We start from the raw sequence: 13828 nt of genomic DNA, 5'->3' as shown, positions 1-13828 counted from the left end.
GGGGAGGGGGGCGCGGGGCGAGAAGCAGGTGGCGGCTATACCAACCTTGCCATAAGCTCAGGAAATCCCCAGTGGCTGCTTCAGTGCAGCTTTAAGTCCCCTTTGCTCTGCTGCAGCAGCACAGAGGGCCTTGACCTGGTGCTCTGCGGGCAGTTACCTAAGGGCTAGGCCTCATGCAGAGTACTGGATAAGGGTTCTACTACTGCTGCCAGCTGTGGGAAATCTCTTTTAGCTCAGCTGCTAGAGCTCTGTGGTTTTGGAGGAGACGGCGCAGTTGATTTATACAGTAATAGTGTCTTGCCTGAACTCATGGATTTATTACAAGGCCATTTCCCCAGGAGAGAGGTTTATACGAAAGCAGCAGCTGTTATTTATGTTCAGATTTTATTTAATATTCACAAGAACCAGTTCCAGGGAAATTGTGAGGGGGCAAATGCACAGTGGAGCCAGACAGCCGGGGAGAGCCCCACTGGACTGTCTGGCCAGTATGCTGCAGCCAGGTGTCAGCCCGTGTGACAAGGGTGATGTGCCCAGCAAACCTGGCACAAGAACCACTGGCCCCATTGAGAATATTCTAATAGGCCCCACTAGAGTTGGCCCTTCTCTGTTCCAGCCAGCACCAGGGATTGCACAGAACTGGAAGTGGAGAGTCAGGGAGGGGCAGAAAAGGCAAATGTCTGTCCCAAGCAGCCGGGGCACTTTTGACAGGGCTGCACAAGGGACATGCTAGTCTTGCCCCAGGAACAGGAAGTGTCAGACGGGACCAGGCAGCGACTGATCGTCAGTGGGACTGTGGGTTGCAGCCTCCATTTTGCCACCATCACTTTCAAATCATGCTCTTGAAATCATGTTCAAAATCACCTGAAATGTTAAGGAACAAGAATCCCGTAAACAAGAGGCGGCTGAGCCTTGCTCGCTGCAGCACGGTGTCTGTGAGCAGGAGAGACGAGTCGCCCAGTCCCCCCGACACTGATCCACCCCTTGCTCTTTGTCACGCACTGGCCAGCCTTGCTAATGAGCAGAGCCCTGCCCCGGCACCAGGCTCTGCACTCGCCCACACCTGAGGCACAGACCAGCATCAGAACCGCCAGGTGGCAGTAGGTCTAGGAGGCAGCCTCCCCATCGCCAAGCTGATCTTGGCTGGTAGTCTCCAACCCCGAGCCAAGCCCACAAGAGCTCTGGTGGCCCTAGTGCCCACAGGGAGCCCACCTACCTCCTTACCTGAGTCAGGATATAGCCCCCCTGGTATAACTTCTCAATGACGTCAAAGTGATCTGTGTCAGCAATGTCCAGCAGAGAGACTCTCCAGCCAGCTGAGCGCAAGGCCTGGAGAGAAGAGACAGCTGAGAGAAAGACCAGGCACTTCAGGGAGGAGGTGGCTGCTCCTCCACACAGGAGCCAGGCACCAGGGTGAGGGAGATGGGAGGGAGCAGCAGCCCTGCCCCAGGAGCTCCCAACTGGAGCAAATGCCACCCAGCAGGGAGTGGGGCATCCTCTCCCTGAACAAACAGGCCCATCAGAGAAACTAGCCCCCCACCCAACACCAACCCCCGGGGAGTTCTCCTCTCTGCTGGATCCCTCACTGCGGTGGGAGAGGCAGTCTCCTGTTATACGGCTCTATGAGCCACGCTGAGTCATCGCTTGGATGGGAGGCTGAAGGGGGCCAGGCAGCACAGGCAATGGGTCTCCCTGCTGCATGAGAGTCATTCTAGGCCGTTCTCCAGGAGGCAGACGACAGAACAGAGCATCCCACCACCCTCCCGGACCAGGTTCCTCGCCGCCTGCTCCAGCTCTTGCAGGCTCCCATCCAAACACTGGCCCCGCCAGAACCTGCTTAGCTTACAAGCTGGAAGGAAAGCCAGGCCTGAAGTGGGACAGCCTGCAAAGTGCACCTCTTTCAGGCAGTCACCCCCACTAAAGGAAGGGGTGGAAAAGCAAATGCCCTTGGGGGCCAGCCCAGCTCTCTGAGCTGAACAAATCCCCTCTCTGCTCTGGCTGCCCCTGGGTAGCTCCGCCTAGGCTACCACCAGCCCAGGCTAGAGGCCTTCTCCCTGTATCTGGGAATCCCTGACTTAAGCCTGCCGCCAGTTAGTGGTTACCTCAAGGGCTCCCGCTCAGGCAGGGCCAGGCCAGCTAGTGACTACTTGTGTTCAAAGTAGTTTGCCAAACCCACCCTGCCCTAACCAGTCAGGGTTTCTCCACCCCATCGCACAGACCTTGGGGGAAAATCTAGGGGTGCAGAAAGTGACCAGTCAGGGCAGAGCCAAAGCCCCAGCTCCTTAGGGATGGGAGGCCCCAGAGAGGTTTCCAGCTGGGCGCCATGTGGCAAGGGTGCAATGAGAAACAAGGTGGATGAGGTAATATCTTCTATGGGACCACCTGCTGGGGAGAGAGACGCGCCTGAGCTACACAGAGCTCTTCTTCAGGGCTGGTCTCCTGGACCAACAGAAGTTGGTCCCATAAAAGATATTATCTCAGACCATGTGTCTCTAATATCCTGGGACACCTGCAAGCGAGGGTGGAAAGAGTCTACTGAACTGGGCTGGGGTCCTGCCGCTGACTTCCCCTCGCACGCCCGAGGGTGCACACACGCGAGCGTGAAACGTAAAGATGGTGGGGCTGCTGGGAGCAGAACCTGGAAATACTCTTGGGATTGTCTGTGGAATTCTGGCGAGTCGTGTTGGGCCACAGCGATCAGCACCTCACAGGCCTTCCTGGCAGGCTTTGCTGCTGTCACACACAGGATGGGGCTGTTCCTCCGGGCGACCTCCCTGGGTAAAGACATAGTGTCACTGCAGAGCAGTCAGACCCACAGGGGAGGAGCAGGGCTGGGGGGCAGCAAGCACAGCCTGTCAGCCCGCTATGGTGGGGAGGAACTTTCCTCTGGGCACAGGGGAAGCCAGTCTTCATGTTCACACTGCACAGCACATACCGGTACGGCCTGCGTGTGCCTGGGAAGGGGCTGAGTATGCACACGCAGGAGGTGTGGGCAGGAGCAGGGGACGCCCAGCCTGTGCTTACAAGGGGTGCGCATGTACCCAGGTTTTTGTCTACGGACTGCAGGGTACTGCCCCAGTAGTAGAAGGGGGCGGGCGCACGTGGCTTGGAGCAGGGGAATGCATGAGTGCTGCATAGGTATGGGGCACACCCATGGGCAGGGGGTACAGGAACAAGGGGCATGCAGGCAGGGGCAAGCTGCCCGAGTGTTCCTGATTGTGAGTTCCGTGGCTGTCTCTGTGGAGGGCGTGCTAGCTCTCGACCCCAGGGCGCTCACCGGCTCATCTGGAGCAGGTTGTTCACGGAGGTGTGCGTGATGGGTTCAAGGTCATAGACTCCACTCACCAGAAAAGCTCCTGGAAAATAAAAACACCCTAATCTGTGTGAGGCCTGCCTCACTCCCCAGCACAGGGGGAATTTCCTCTCTGGCCTGTACCTCACCACGGTTTTCCACTGCTCAGGGCAGGGTGAGACACCTACCCCTGAAGGCCATGGCAGGGCCGCACCAGTAAGCATGCTCTGGAGGGCACTGCGCACTCAGACCTGGAGGGAGAGATGGCACCTGGGACGGGAGCTTGGAGACAGAGACACACTGTGGTTCCCTCGTGCTCCCACTGTCTGTTTGTTGTATCCCCATTTGGTCTCCAGTTTCACACATAAACAGAAAGATTCTTGGGGCGGAGACAACCGATTACATGTTCGTAAACTGCCTGACAATATGGGGCCCTGGCCGCTCGGTGCTACCACACTACAGACCTGGGCAAAAGAGGCTGCTAGGCAGAGTCCATACGGAACACGGATACACTCTGCTCTCTTCACTCCTCAGCAGAACAGAGCCACGTGGCTGGAGTGGAAAGGGGTGTAATGCATCATGGCTCAATGAGCCCATCCAATGAGCAAACCCTGCTTTATGGGGCATGGAGCACAGGGGAGGGGTGGGGAGGGTCCCTAGGGAAACCTGGCACTACCTTTTATGTCTGGTGTCACTCCGTACTCCTCCCAGTCAGTTGAGAGCACCATGGCTGCCAGGTGAGCCCCTGCTGAGTGTCCACACAGGTAAACTCCGCTAGACAGGGTGAGGGTAGACAGAAGGAGCTGTGAGCGGGGAGATAGGGGGACTGGGGTCTGCGCGTCCAGCTGTGGGGCTCCCCTTTGGAATGGAGGAGCCTGCGTAGCCTGACAGAGTCAGAGTATGAACGTGGCAGCATTCCGAGCAGTGGGGTCAGAAAAGCCGGATTAGTTCTCATCTGCTCCCGTCCCCCACCCCATCGAGAGGAGAGTACAGTCGTGCATGTCTCCAGAGTCCTACTCCTCAGGGTCCATCCACATGTACTCACTACCACAGTTCCCTAATGCTGTGCGAAATGCCGTCAGCATGATCTGCCTTGACGTGGCCTCCTCCTGCCGTGGGCCCTGCAGGTTGGCAGGGACAGCGGAACGAGTGCCCAGGAGCTATACGCTGCCCTACCTGATCTTTGAATACTGCTGCACAGTGAAGGCCACACTGCGCCGCACCTGCGTCACCATCAGGTCCAGGTGGCCTAGGCAGAGAGCAGAAAGTGAGGAGGGGCCACAGGGCCGAGGAGAGGAGATGCTGTTCCCACTTCTGGCACCCCTTACCTTTCGGAGCCAGATCATATCCAACCGCCACCACCGCAATGCCCTGTGTCACCAGAGGAGGCGTTATAAAGCCCGACACCTCCTTACTGGGGAAGAGAAACCCTGGTGAGTCACATGCTCAACTGCATGGGATGTAGCCAAGCAGCTCCCCTGTGCCCAAAGCACCTCCCGAGACAGGGCCAGCCACAGAGATGTTCCAAGGGGGGCAGATTATCTGCCTGTTGGACCTGCAGCACCCAGGACAGGCCTAGCTCGAACTCTTTTTACTCCTGAGGAGGAAGTTCTGGGGCTAGGGCTGAGCCACTCACACAGGTTCCCCCGCCCACAAATAACTCCCTGAAAAGGACTTGCCTCACCTTAAAAACTGCCAGTATCCACCGTGGATGTACAGGACGAGTGGGAAGGCTGCAAGGAACAACAAAGGGTAACCTGGCAGGCAAGCCATGCTGCATGTTCCCTCCACTTCCCCCCTCCCTGTTCTCCCAGCTCCTCTTGCTTTCATCCCGCTCACCCGCCTCTCCCCATTTACCTTCAGAGGGATCTGTGGGTAAGTAAATGTCCAGTTTCTCCCCATCACTACCCCCGTAAGGGACATGTAGCAAGGTCTGCATGGTGGCCTGGGCCCTCCTGGTGCCTGTGAGCAGAACGAAGGACAAACTAAATACACTGGCTGCTCCACGGTGCAGCAGGCAAGCAGCCCCCTCACCCCTCCCTGGCTCCCAGACTCTCTGTCTCTCAGCTCTGATCCGGGAGCCTGTCTGTTTCTGCAGCTCTCCGGCACCGCATCCCCCTTTGCCAAGCCACCACCCTGCAGTCCAAACCCTCTTAAATCCCCACCTGCTTCTGTGGGGCCCACAAGGGGGCTGGTAATTTACAAACAAAGGCCCCCAAGTCACCCTGTTTGGGTGGCCTAGTGGATCCTGCCATGGGGGTCTCTTTCTCATCTCTGCCAGCTCTTTGGGGTTGGGGCTCTCTTTGGATTTGTGTCTCACAGAATCCAAGCACGAGCATCATCAAACAAATAGAACAGAGCAGGCAGAGCAAGTGGGCCCAGCACAGGAGCCAGTCTGGGGCTGGAAGCTCACCTAGTAACCTGCCAGTGCCCCCCAGCTCTCAGCAGCCCTATACGCTACTCTGCACCTGAGATGCTCTCTCTGCACAATATGTGTCACATCTGCATCCATTTCTCCACCCTTTGCTCTGTGGGAAGCTTGTTCCCTGGCAAAACCGTCTGCCTGCTGGCCCTTTACCTTCAGTCACCTCCCTGACATGGGCCTCTATCACAGCCTCCTTGTCCATGCGGTGAGACCACCGGCTGGGGGCATACTGCTTCTCTAGCTCCTGCAGGGAAAACGCCACAAATCCAGACATGCACAATGGGGCCAACACAGCTAGATTTTTATCTTCTTGCCTGCAAATGAGTTTCTGGTGCTACAAAGCTGCTGTTTCTGGGACTGGAGAGAAGGGCAGAGCAGGAGCCACCCAGAGAGAAGGCAAACAGAATGTGGAATTGGCTCCCAGCATTAAAAATCTCCAGCTATTGTTGTTGTGTGAGGTGAGTCTGTAAACTAGCGTTCAGGCTAGAATAGCAGGGGACTGTGGGTCAGGATTGAGGGGCTGTGACAAAGCGGGACTGTTCTTAATGTTTCCTCTGAATACTGTAGGGGTGCCTCAGTTTCCCCTATGCATTTCTTAAGTCTCTAGGTGGTGGGATAAGGGGGTGTAATTGTTGCAGAGCAAAGGGGCCAGTGTACATAAATGGCCGACACTCTATCTCCTGTCAACTGATGGCCTGGGCCCTTCCCCCCTGCAAGGTGAGAGCTAAAGGGTTGGAGAACAAAGGAATCAGGTGACCTCCTGGCCCGGGAAAGGGACAAAGCCCAGAGGAGGAGGGGCTGGAGGGTGAGTCAGTTTGGGGCTGGCTGGGGACGTGGAGTGAAGTGCAGATGGGGTTGTCTGGCTCACTGCCCCCCCCCAAATGGACCCGGCTGAGGGGTCCTGTTCTCTGCACCTACAAGCTCTGTGTTAGACCATGTTCCTGTCGTCTAATAAATCTTCTTTTTACTGGCTGGCTGAGAGTCACGTCTGACTGCGAAGTTGGGGGGCAGGACCCTCTGGCTTCCCCAGGACCCCGCCTGGGTGGACTCGCTGTGGGAAGCGCACGGAGGGGCAGAGGATGCTGAATGCTCCGAGGTCAGACCCAGGAAGGTGGAAGTTGTGTGAGCTTCTTGCCTTGCAGACAGGCTGCTCCCAGAGAGGAGGCTCCCCCAGAGTCCTGACTAGGTTCGTAGGGAGCAGTTCCAGAGCATCACCCGGGGACCCCATGACAGGGGCATTGGTAGAACTCTATGTGTGGGGGGAGCCCAGGGCTGGAATGGCAGGGGGATGGGGGGGGGGGGATTGAGAGACATCAGAAGAGGTGAGAGAGAGGGAGCCTAGGGCTGGAATAACAGGAACCAGGGAGCTGCAGGCTGGGACCGAGGGGAATTGGCAGAGCTGGGAGGAGAAGGTTATGCACACCAGTGGGGTCAGTCCCCAAGATAATGGAGCTGTTCCCAAATGAGGCTCCCTGGACTTTGATCTCCATGTCCTCAGAGTAGAGGGACAAGAAGTCACAAAGACAAAGTCGCTCTTAATTACTCCTCCTCCTCCAGGATCCTCTAGTCTGCAGCCTCCCCCAGTCCTCCCCTTACCTCCCTTGTCATTTCTTGCCATTTCCCCATGGCCAGGCTCGGGCTGCGACTCGCACAGAGGGGTGTCTCTCTGCATGGGACCAGCGCAAATCAAGGCGTGTCGGGGGCTGGCCTGGTCCCCATTGGCTGCGCAGAGGGCGGAGGGATTGTGGGACTGCCCCAAGCCGGCCAGCGAAGTGCCAGGCTCAGGAAGGTGCTGGGGGACTCACCGAAACAGCAGTTCCGCGGGCGCCTGCCCTGCCCCCTTCTTCCCCCGAGCTCCCGGTGCCCCGGGAGAGCGGAGCGGCCGGGGCAGGAAGAAACTTCCCCGTGGGCAGGTTATTACATCGTTGTCCCCGGTGGCCCCCGTATTTGGCCGCCGGCTGCTCTCGGACACAGGAGACTGGCCCAGCCCTGGGCAGCTCCCCTGCGGCCCAGTGTAGACAAGCTGGCGGGACCCCCTGCCCCCAGAGAGGCTAAGTGCCAAATCACAAAGACCTCGTTCCTTCTACTTGGTTTGTATCAACCCCGCCCCCCATCCCGATCCCTGCCCCCCTCCCTCGCCCCCCAGCCCGATCCCTGCACCCCGCCCCTCCTGCGCCTTGCGGTGACTTGGTGCCGGTCACACCCAGGCACCAGGGACCTCGGCTCTTTCCCGTCCACCGCCGGGTACAGGTACATCGAGTCTGGGTGCGAGGCTCCGCTAGGAACAGAGCATCTCAGGACCAGGGATCGTGGGGTGGCGGGACTTTGGGGTGTCCGGGGCTGGGATCCTGGGGGGGGGGGTAGTGGAGGGGGGTACCAATCTCTTTCCCATCATGCACCGGGACAAGCTCTTCCTCGGAGGAACCGGGGGGGCGAGGCTGGAATCCTGGGGGGAACCGGGGGGATTCTGGGGGGGTCCGGGGCTGGGATCCTGGGGGGACAGGGGGATTCTGGGGGGTCCCGGGCTGGGATCCTGGGGGGAACCGGGGGATTCTGGGGGGTCCTGGGCTGGGATCCTGGGGGGATTCTGGGGGGGGTCCGGGGCTAGGATCCTGGGGGGAACTGGGGGATTCTGGGGGGCTCCGGGGCTGGGATTCTGGGGGGGTCTGGGGCTGGGATCCTGGGGGGAACTGGGGGATTCTGGGGGGTCCCGGACTGGGATCCTGGGGGGATTTTGGGGGGGTCTGGGGCTGGGATCCTGAGGGGAACCAGGGGATTCTGGGGGGTCCCGGGCTGGGATCCTGGGGGGAACCGGGGGATTCTGGGGAGGTCCGGGGCTAGGATCCTGGGGGGATTCTGGGGGGCTCCGGGGCTGGGATCCTGGGGGGAACTGGGGGATTCTGGGGGGTCTGGGGCTGGGATCCTGGGGGGATTCTGGGGGGCTCCGGGGCTGGGATCCTGGGGGGAACCGGGGGATTCTGGGGGGTCCTGGGCTGGGATCCTGGGGGGGTCTGGGGCTGGGATCCTGGGGGGAACTGGGGGATTCTGGGGGGTCCCGGACTGGGATCCTGGGGGGATTTTGGGGGGGTCTGGGGCTGGGATCCTGAGGGGAACCAGGGGATTCTGGGGGGTCCCGGGCTGGGATCCTGGGGGGAACCGGGGGATTCTGGGGAGGTCCGGGGCTAGGATCCTGGGGGGATTCTGGGGGGCTCCGGGGCTGGGATCCTGGGGGGAACTGGGGGATTCTGGGGGGTCTGGGGCTGGGATCCTGGGGGGATTCTGGGGGGCTCCGGGGCTGGGATCCTGGGGGGAACCGGGGGATTCTGGGGGGTCCTGGGCTGGGATCCTGGGGGGCTCCGGGGCTGGGATCCTGGAGGGAACCGGGGGATTCTGGGGGGGTCCCGGGCTGGGATCCTGGGGGGATTATGGGGGGTCTGGGATCCTGGGGGGAACTGGGGGATTCTGGGGGGTCCCGGGCTGGGATCCTGGGGGGATTCTGGGGGGGGTCTGGGGCTGGGATCCTGGGAGGGGATAGTGGGGGGGGGGTACTAATCTCTTTCCCATCATGCACCGGGACAAGCTCTTCCTGTAACCCACCTCCGCGTCTGGGTGCTTGGGTGAAATTTCCCGCCCTGACCCTCATTGGCCGCCGAGGGGAGCGGGAGGGGCGGGGCCTCTCCTGATTGGTCAGTGCGGGCGGCGTTTAAGGGAGCTGAGCGCGCGAGCCGGGTCATTCGCTGGGGGCCGGCGGGATGAGCTGCCTCAACGTGCCCGGGGTGCAGCCCGGCTCGCCCGCCAAGGCGCGCGGCCAGATCCAGGTGGGGGCGCGGGGGCGCGCGGGGAGGGGGCGCGGGGGCGGGCGCGTGCGCGGCGGGCCGGGCCGGGCCGGGTCTCACCCGTGTTTCCTGTCTCTGCAGGTGATTTTCGGGCCCATGTTCTCCGGGAAAAGGTACCGGGGCCGTGGGGCGCCCGCCGGGTTTTGGGGGGGTCTGGGGGTCCTCTCACTCTGGGGGGCCCATGCGGCCGGAGCCGTCCCCGTCGGGTGGGGGAGCTGCTCTGGGCCCTGGCTGCTGCCCCAGCCCCGCTCCCTCGGGGCGCAGCCGGGCCTGGGGGCGGGGGTGGGGGGGGTCCCGTCCCCCCCGTGCAGCCGGGCCCCTTACTGGGCTGAGACCTGCGCTGCTGTTACCCAGATAGGCTGGCGGCATGGGGCCCAAGGGCTCTCCCGGGGAGGCCAGGGTTGTCTCCTTGGCTCCCAGTATGGGTTTGGGGGGCTAGACGTCGCTGTCTTGCGCTGATGCGCTGCCACTAATGGACTGTGGGACGATCCTGGGGGTAGTGTCCATTCCCACACACGTGCTAGCCCTCTGCATGCTGTGATTAATTGTGACGATCTTGTAGCACGGAACTCATGCGCCGGGTCCGCAGATTCCAGATTGCACAGTACAAATGCCTTGTGATAAAGTACGCCAAGGACACTCGTTACTGCACGAATGGGGTCTCCACGCATGACAGGTGAGCTGCTGTCATGGATATCACCCCATTTGCAGGGAGGATCCTCATCTGACTGCTGCTGCTTGACTTTGTTTGCTTCCAATAAGGGAAACGATAGAGAACTCGGTGTACAAGCTTGAAGTTGTCTCCATTGTTCTGTACAGTCCATTGGCCTTGCCTTCAGTGGTGTGTCTAGGCATGACTCTGCCGCCCCATGCCCCTGGCTAGAATGCTGCTTTCAGCTGGCTGTTGTCTGGCTGGGCTATGGGGGGTGGTTTTTTACAGCTCGCTGGTTGGCAACTGCGCTGTGTATAAGTGGCACAGCTTTTAGCCCAGGAATGATGATCTGTCTCAAAACAGCTGTTCTCTGTGCTTGAGCCCTTGTTTTTAATAGCGCCCTCCTATAGGGTTGACCAATCACTCACCCATGTGCTGATGCTTCCTTGCAGGAATACCATGGAGGCTCTTTCGGCCTGTTATCTCAAAGATGTGCACCAGGAGGCGCTTGGTTCAGCTGTGATTGGTATTGATGAAGGCCAGTTTGTAAGTTCTCAATGCTTGTCTGCTGTTGTCTCCTGTCCAATAACCAGCAAATTTGCCTTGAAGGGACCCCATGCTATGTAGGATGGGAAGTGCAGAGAGAAATCTTAGACCTGCCATGTTAATTGGCAAAATGGTCTTGTGCAGAGTTCTTGTCCAGCCACATTTGTGTGGTCTAGTGCCATCCCTCCTCATAGCCTTGGTACAGGTATGGTAGGCAGCTAAACCTACCATGTTTAGTCTGAACTGTGAAGACTCTCCTTGCCCCCTTTGCTCAGGTAATGTTGCTGTAGCTTCCTAGCTGGTGCCCTGTCCTGCTGTTGTGGGGACACTTCTGAATTCAAAGTTATCTGCAGCACTTGAAGCTGCTCATACTCCTTCCTCTGCGTACTCCTTGCTGAAGCTGTCCTCTTTATGCCCTGTCTAGTTCCCAGATATTGTGGAGTTCTGTGAGGCGATGGCCAATGCAGGGAAGACCGTCATAGTCGCTGCCCTTGATGGGACCTTCCAGAGGAAGGTAATTTCTTTCAGCAGTGGGTAACTGGATCCTTCTGAGTTCTTATCCCTGTACCAAATAGCCTGTCTTTTTGCTGCAGGCATTTGGGAGCATCCTGAACCTGGTTCCCTTGGCAGAGAGCGTAGTGAAGCTGAATGCTGTGTGCATGGAGTGTTACCGGGAGGCTTCATACACGAAGAGGCTGGGAGCTGAGAGGGAGGTAAGATTCTAGGGAACAAAGACCACTCAAACAGGGCCTTGAAGGCACCTGTGAGGTGAAATGACCTGCCCATGGTGTGCTTATACAGGAGGAAAGAGCATCCCTTTCTAACCTACACTCTCTTGCCAGGTTGAAGTCATTGGAGGGTCAGACAAGTATCACTCCGTCTGCCGTGTCTGCTACTTCAGGAAGCGACCTCAGCAGGCTGGGCCAGAAAACAAGGAGAACCTGCCTGTGGGGGCCAAACAGGCGGATGTCATAGGCTCCCGAAAGGTCCTGGCTTCCCGACAGATGCAGTGGAGCCCAGCAAACTGAGCAGGGGAGGCTAGAGACTACAACTTTGGGGCTTCTTTAAAGCTCTTTCTCCTCTGCTCAGCCCGGAGCTGTGCCATGGCCTCCCAATGCTACCTGCCAAACCTAACTGCTGCTTGTGTGTGCTGAGCTACAAAGAACCAGGCCCACGTAGAAGGGACAAAAGGGGAAAACAATGACAAACAGGAGTCGGGCAAGCAGCCACTGGGAAAGTCCTCTCCCATGGAATGTGAGCAAGAAATTGGAGGCACTTACTGAGACAGTCACACTGCAACAGGCCCTTGTCCCTCAGTGTGGGACATCCAATACGCCATCTGTCCAGGCTTCTGAGTAATGACTATCCTCCCAGCTCATGGGAACCCCTTTTTAGCACGTTTGACCTCCCTCCCTGACACTGTTGCTGGCTTTTGCTTGTGTTCTTAAGGACTTTGCCTGTTCCTAACTAGCTCATGGGTCTGACTTGCTGCCTGGGGATGCCCTGTCCCTAGGTGACACTGGGACAGGAGGACCTCCATTGTTTTAGCCCCTTCATTATATTGCCTCTTACTCCATTCTAAGGTAAATGACCTCAGACCTCCCATCCCTACTAATGTCTTCTCCTGCTATCACTGCACCCCAGCCATTATCTTCCCTCTTAAGATCAATTTCCTCTCTAACAATGCTTATGTGCGGCTGCCTCCACCCCCTCTCTGGCAGGCAGCTGTAATTAGTCCTCCCCTCCCCCACTGCACTTCAGTGTCTGTCCAATTCAAGATGGTTTCTCCAATTATACTTGTTAAAAGACTACACTGAGTTGCTCTAAATCAGGGCTGTTTAAAAACCCTTGGAATGACTGTTCTCTTCCTCTCCTGCTCCCAGCAGTGGAGGTGGCCTTGATGTGTTGATTTTTAGGTTTTGGTTTTTAGGTTCAGCTGTACTAACTCAAGGAGTGAGGCTTTGCTCCTCCCTGTGTCCACTCCCATTAGGGTGGAGAATGGACACCGAGGCTGGTGGGTGCCTAAGCTCTTAACACAGACTAACTGAAAACAATGCTCTTCTGAGGTGAGGTGGAGATGGGGCTGATGTTAAAGGGCACCCTCTGCTTCAGTGGAGCCTAGTTCTGCTAATACCACTGTGTACAGCTGCTTGCTTGCCCAAGAAGGGTTTGCAGACATTTAGTCTAAACGCCTTGTGTCTTGATCAAAAAGATGTGCTCAGTCTCTCTCTAGTAGATGGACTAATGATTATTCAAAGCCCCTGCCTGCACTAGTGTTGCTGGTGAATGCCCCACCCCTTATTGTATAGTAAATCTGAAACCTACTTCTGCTGAGCACTATTTTTAATCTCCCAGAGGGATCGGTCTGCGCTGTCCCAAGAACCAGATGTTTAAGTGAGGGTTTCTAGAAGGTAACAGATTGTCTCCACTTTGGAACTGCAGTGCCCTGCTGCTTGACATAAGTTTCTTCCTCTGTCCTTAGCAAATCTTTTCTTCCCCTTTCTCTAGAGGGCTTGGGGTCATGCCCAGCTGCTTCCTCACTACCCTTACAGCTTGTTGGCTGAAGCATTTTGATAATTGCTAGGCCCTCGCAGCCCTTCCCTTCCTTGGAGAATGAGCCAGCTGCTCTAACCTGCCTTTCCTGCAGCCCAGGCTTGCTGTTTTGTGACACAAGGCCCTCTGTTAACCTCTGGTCTGGCACCAGGAAGTTCTCCTCAGCCCCTTTTACCCTCACCTGTTAGAGTAGCTGCATTTACCCAACCCCAAGATGGTCAAGCTGCTTCCAGGCTCTTTACTCAGCTCACCTGCCAGGTGTAGTAGGGCTCCTGCTAATTTTAAATACTTCTATTGCTCCTTGGGGGGGAGGCTCTATGTGCTGTGTCTAGAACCAAGCAGGAATTCTTCAGAGCTGCTTACTAAAAGGGGGAGGTTTAATGTTAAGGCTGCAGCATTAGCCTTGGTGGGGGGGCTCATCCCTTGGTGTTTCAGTGGGTCTGTCAGTGCAGGGATGAGTTTTAAATTAAATAAATGAAACTGTGTAATGTGTATTAATGCCACAAACATTCACAGGGCTCTTGCTG

At 57.8% G+C, this 13828-nt stretch overlaps 2 protein-coding genes across 3 annotated transcripts; one reads left to right on the top strand and one right to left on the bottom strand.

Moving 5' to 3' along the window:
• Positions 1–367: 367 nt before the first annotated feature.
• Positions 368–7376, bottom strand: AFMID (arylformamidase). The gene is made up of 11 exons (XM_077833722.1): positions 7311–7376; positions 5868–5958; positions 5147–5251; positions 4974–5022; positions 4618–4703; positions 4466–4538; positions 3966–4063; positions 3275–3353; positions 2636–2771; positions 1222–1326; positions 368–861 (listed from the first exon to the last, which is right to left on the bottom strand). Exons 1-11 carry the CDS (start codon positions 7338–7340, stop codon positions 832–834), a joined length of 882 nt encoding a protein of 293 aa, XP_077689848.1. The 5' UTR covers positions 7341–7376; the 3' UTR covers positions 368–831.
• Positions 7377–7711: 335 nt separating this feature from the next.
• On the top strand, positions 7712–13793 carry TK1 (thymidine kinase 1). Of its 2 annotated transcripts, none has more exons than XM_077834030.1 (7): positions 7712–7804; positions 9632–9663; positions 10113–10226; positions 10655–10748; positions 11173–11262; positions 11342–11461; positions 11591–13793. In XM_077834030.1, the coding sequence occupies exons 2-7, from the start codon at positions 9647–9649 to the stop codon at positions 11774–11776; spliced, it is 621 nt and encodes a 206-aa protein (XP_077690156.1). In that variant the 5' UTR covers positions 7712–7804; positions 9632–9646; the 3' UTR covers positions 11777–13793. The 2 variants fall into 2 exon arrangements, with proteins under 2 accessions (XP_077690156.1, XP_077690155.1); XM_077834029.1 differs by lacking the exon at positions 7712–7804 and adding an exon at positions 9466–9532.
• Positions 13794–13828: the final 35 nt, after the last annotated feature.

Source organism: Eretmochelys imbricata, chromosome 14, assembly GCF_965152235.1.
Source record: "Eretmochelys imbricata isolate rEreImb1 chromosome 14, rEreImb1.hap1, whole genome shotgun sequence".
Taxonomy (NCBI): Eukaryota; Metazoa; Chordata; order Testudines; family Cheloniidae; genus Eretmochelys; species Eretmochelys imbricata.
This window is presented reverse-complemented; position numbering and strand designations above follow the sequence as displayed.

What these genes read in the sequence shown, in the direction of transcription:
- AFMID (XM_077833722.1), bottom strand. Translation starts at nt 7,340, where the DNA reads ATGGGGAAATGGCAAGAAATGACAAGGGAG. An exon ending in AACCTGCTCCAGATGAGCCG is followed by an intron (nt 2,772 to 3,274) that starts GTGAGCGCCCTG and finishes GTCTTTACCCAG; the next exon opens with GGAGGTCGCCCGGAGGAACA. An exon ending in AATCCCAAGAGTATTTCCAG is followed by an intron (nt 1,327 to 2,635) that starts GTTCTGCTCCCA and finishes TCTTCTCTCCAG; the next exon opens with GCCTTGCGCTCAGCTGGCTG.
- TK1 (XM_077834029.1), top strand. Translation starts at nt 9,467, where the DNA reads ATGAGCTGCCTCAACGTGCCCGGGGTGCAGCCCGGCTCGCCCGCCAAG. An exon ending in CCCATGTTCTCCGGGAAAAG is followed by an intron (nt 9,664 to 10,112) that starts GTACCGGGGCCG and finishes ACGATCTTGTAG; the next exon opens with CACGGAACTCATGCGCCGGG. An exon ending in GGGGTCTCCACGCATGACAG is followed by an intron (nt 10,227 to 10,654) that starts GTGAGCTGCTGT and finishes GCTTCCTTGCAG; the next exon opens with GAATACCATGGAGGCTCTTT.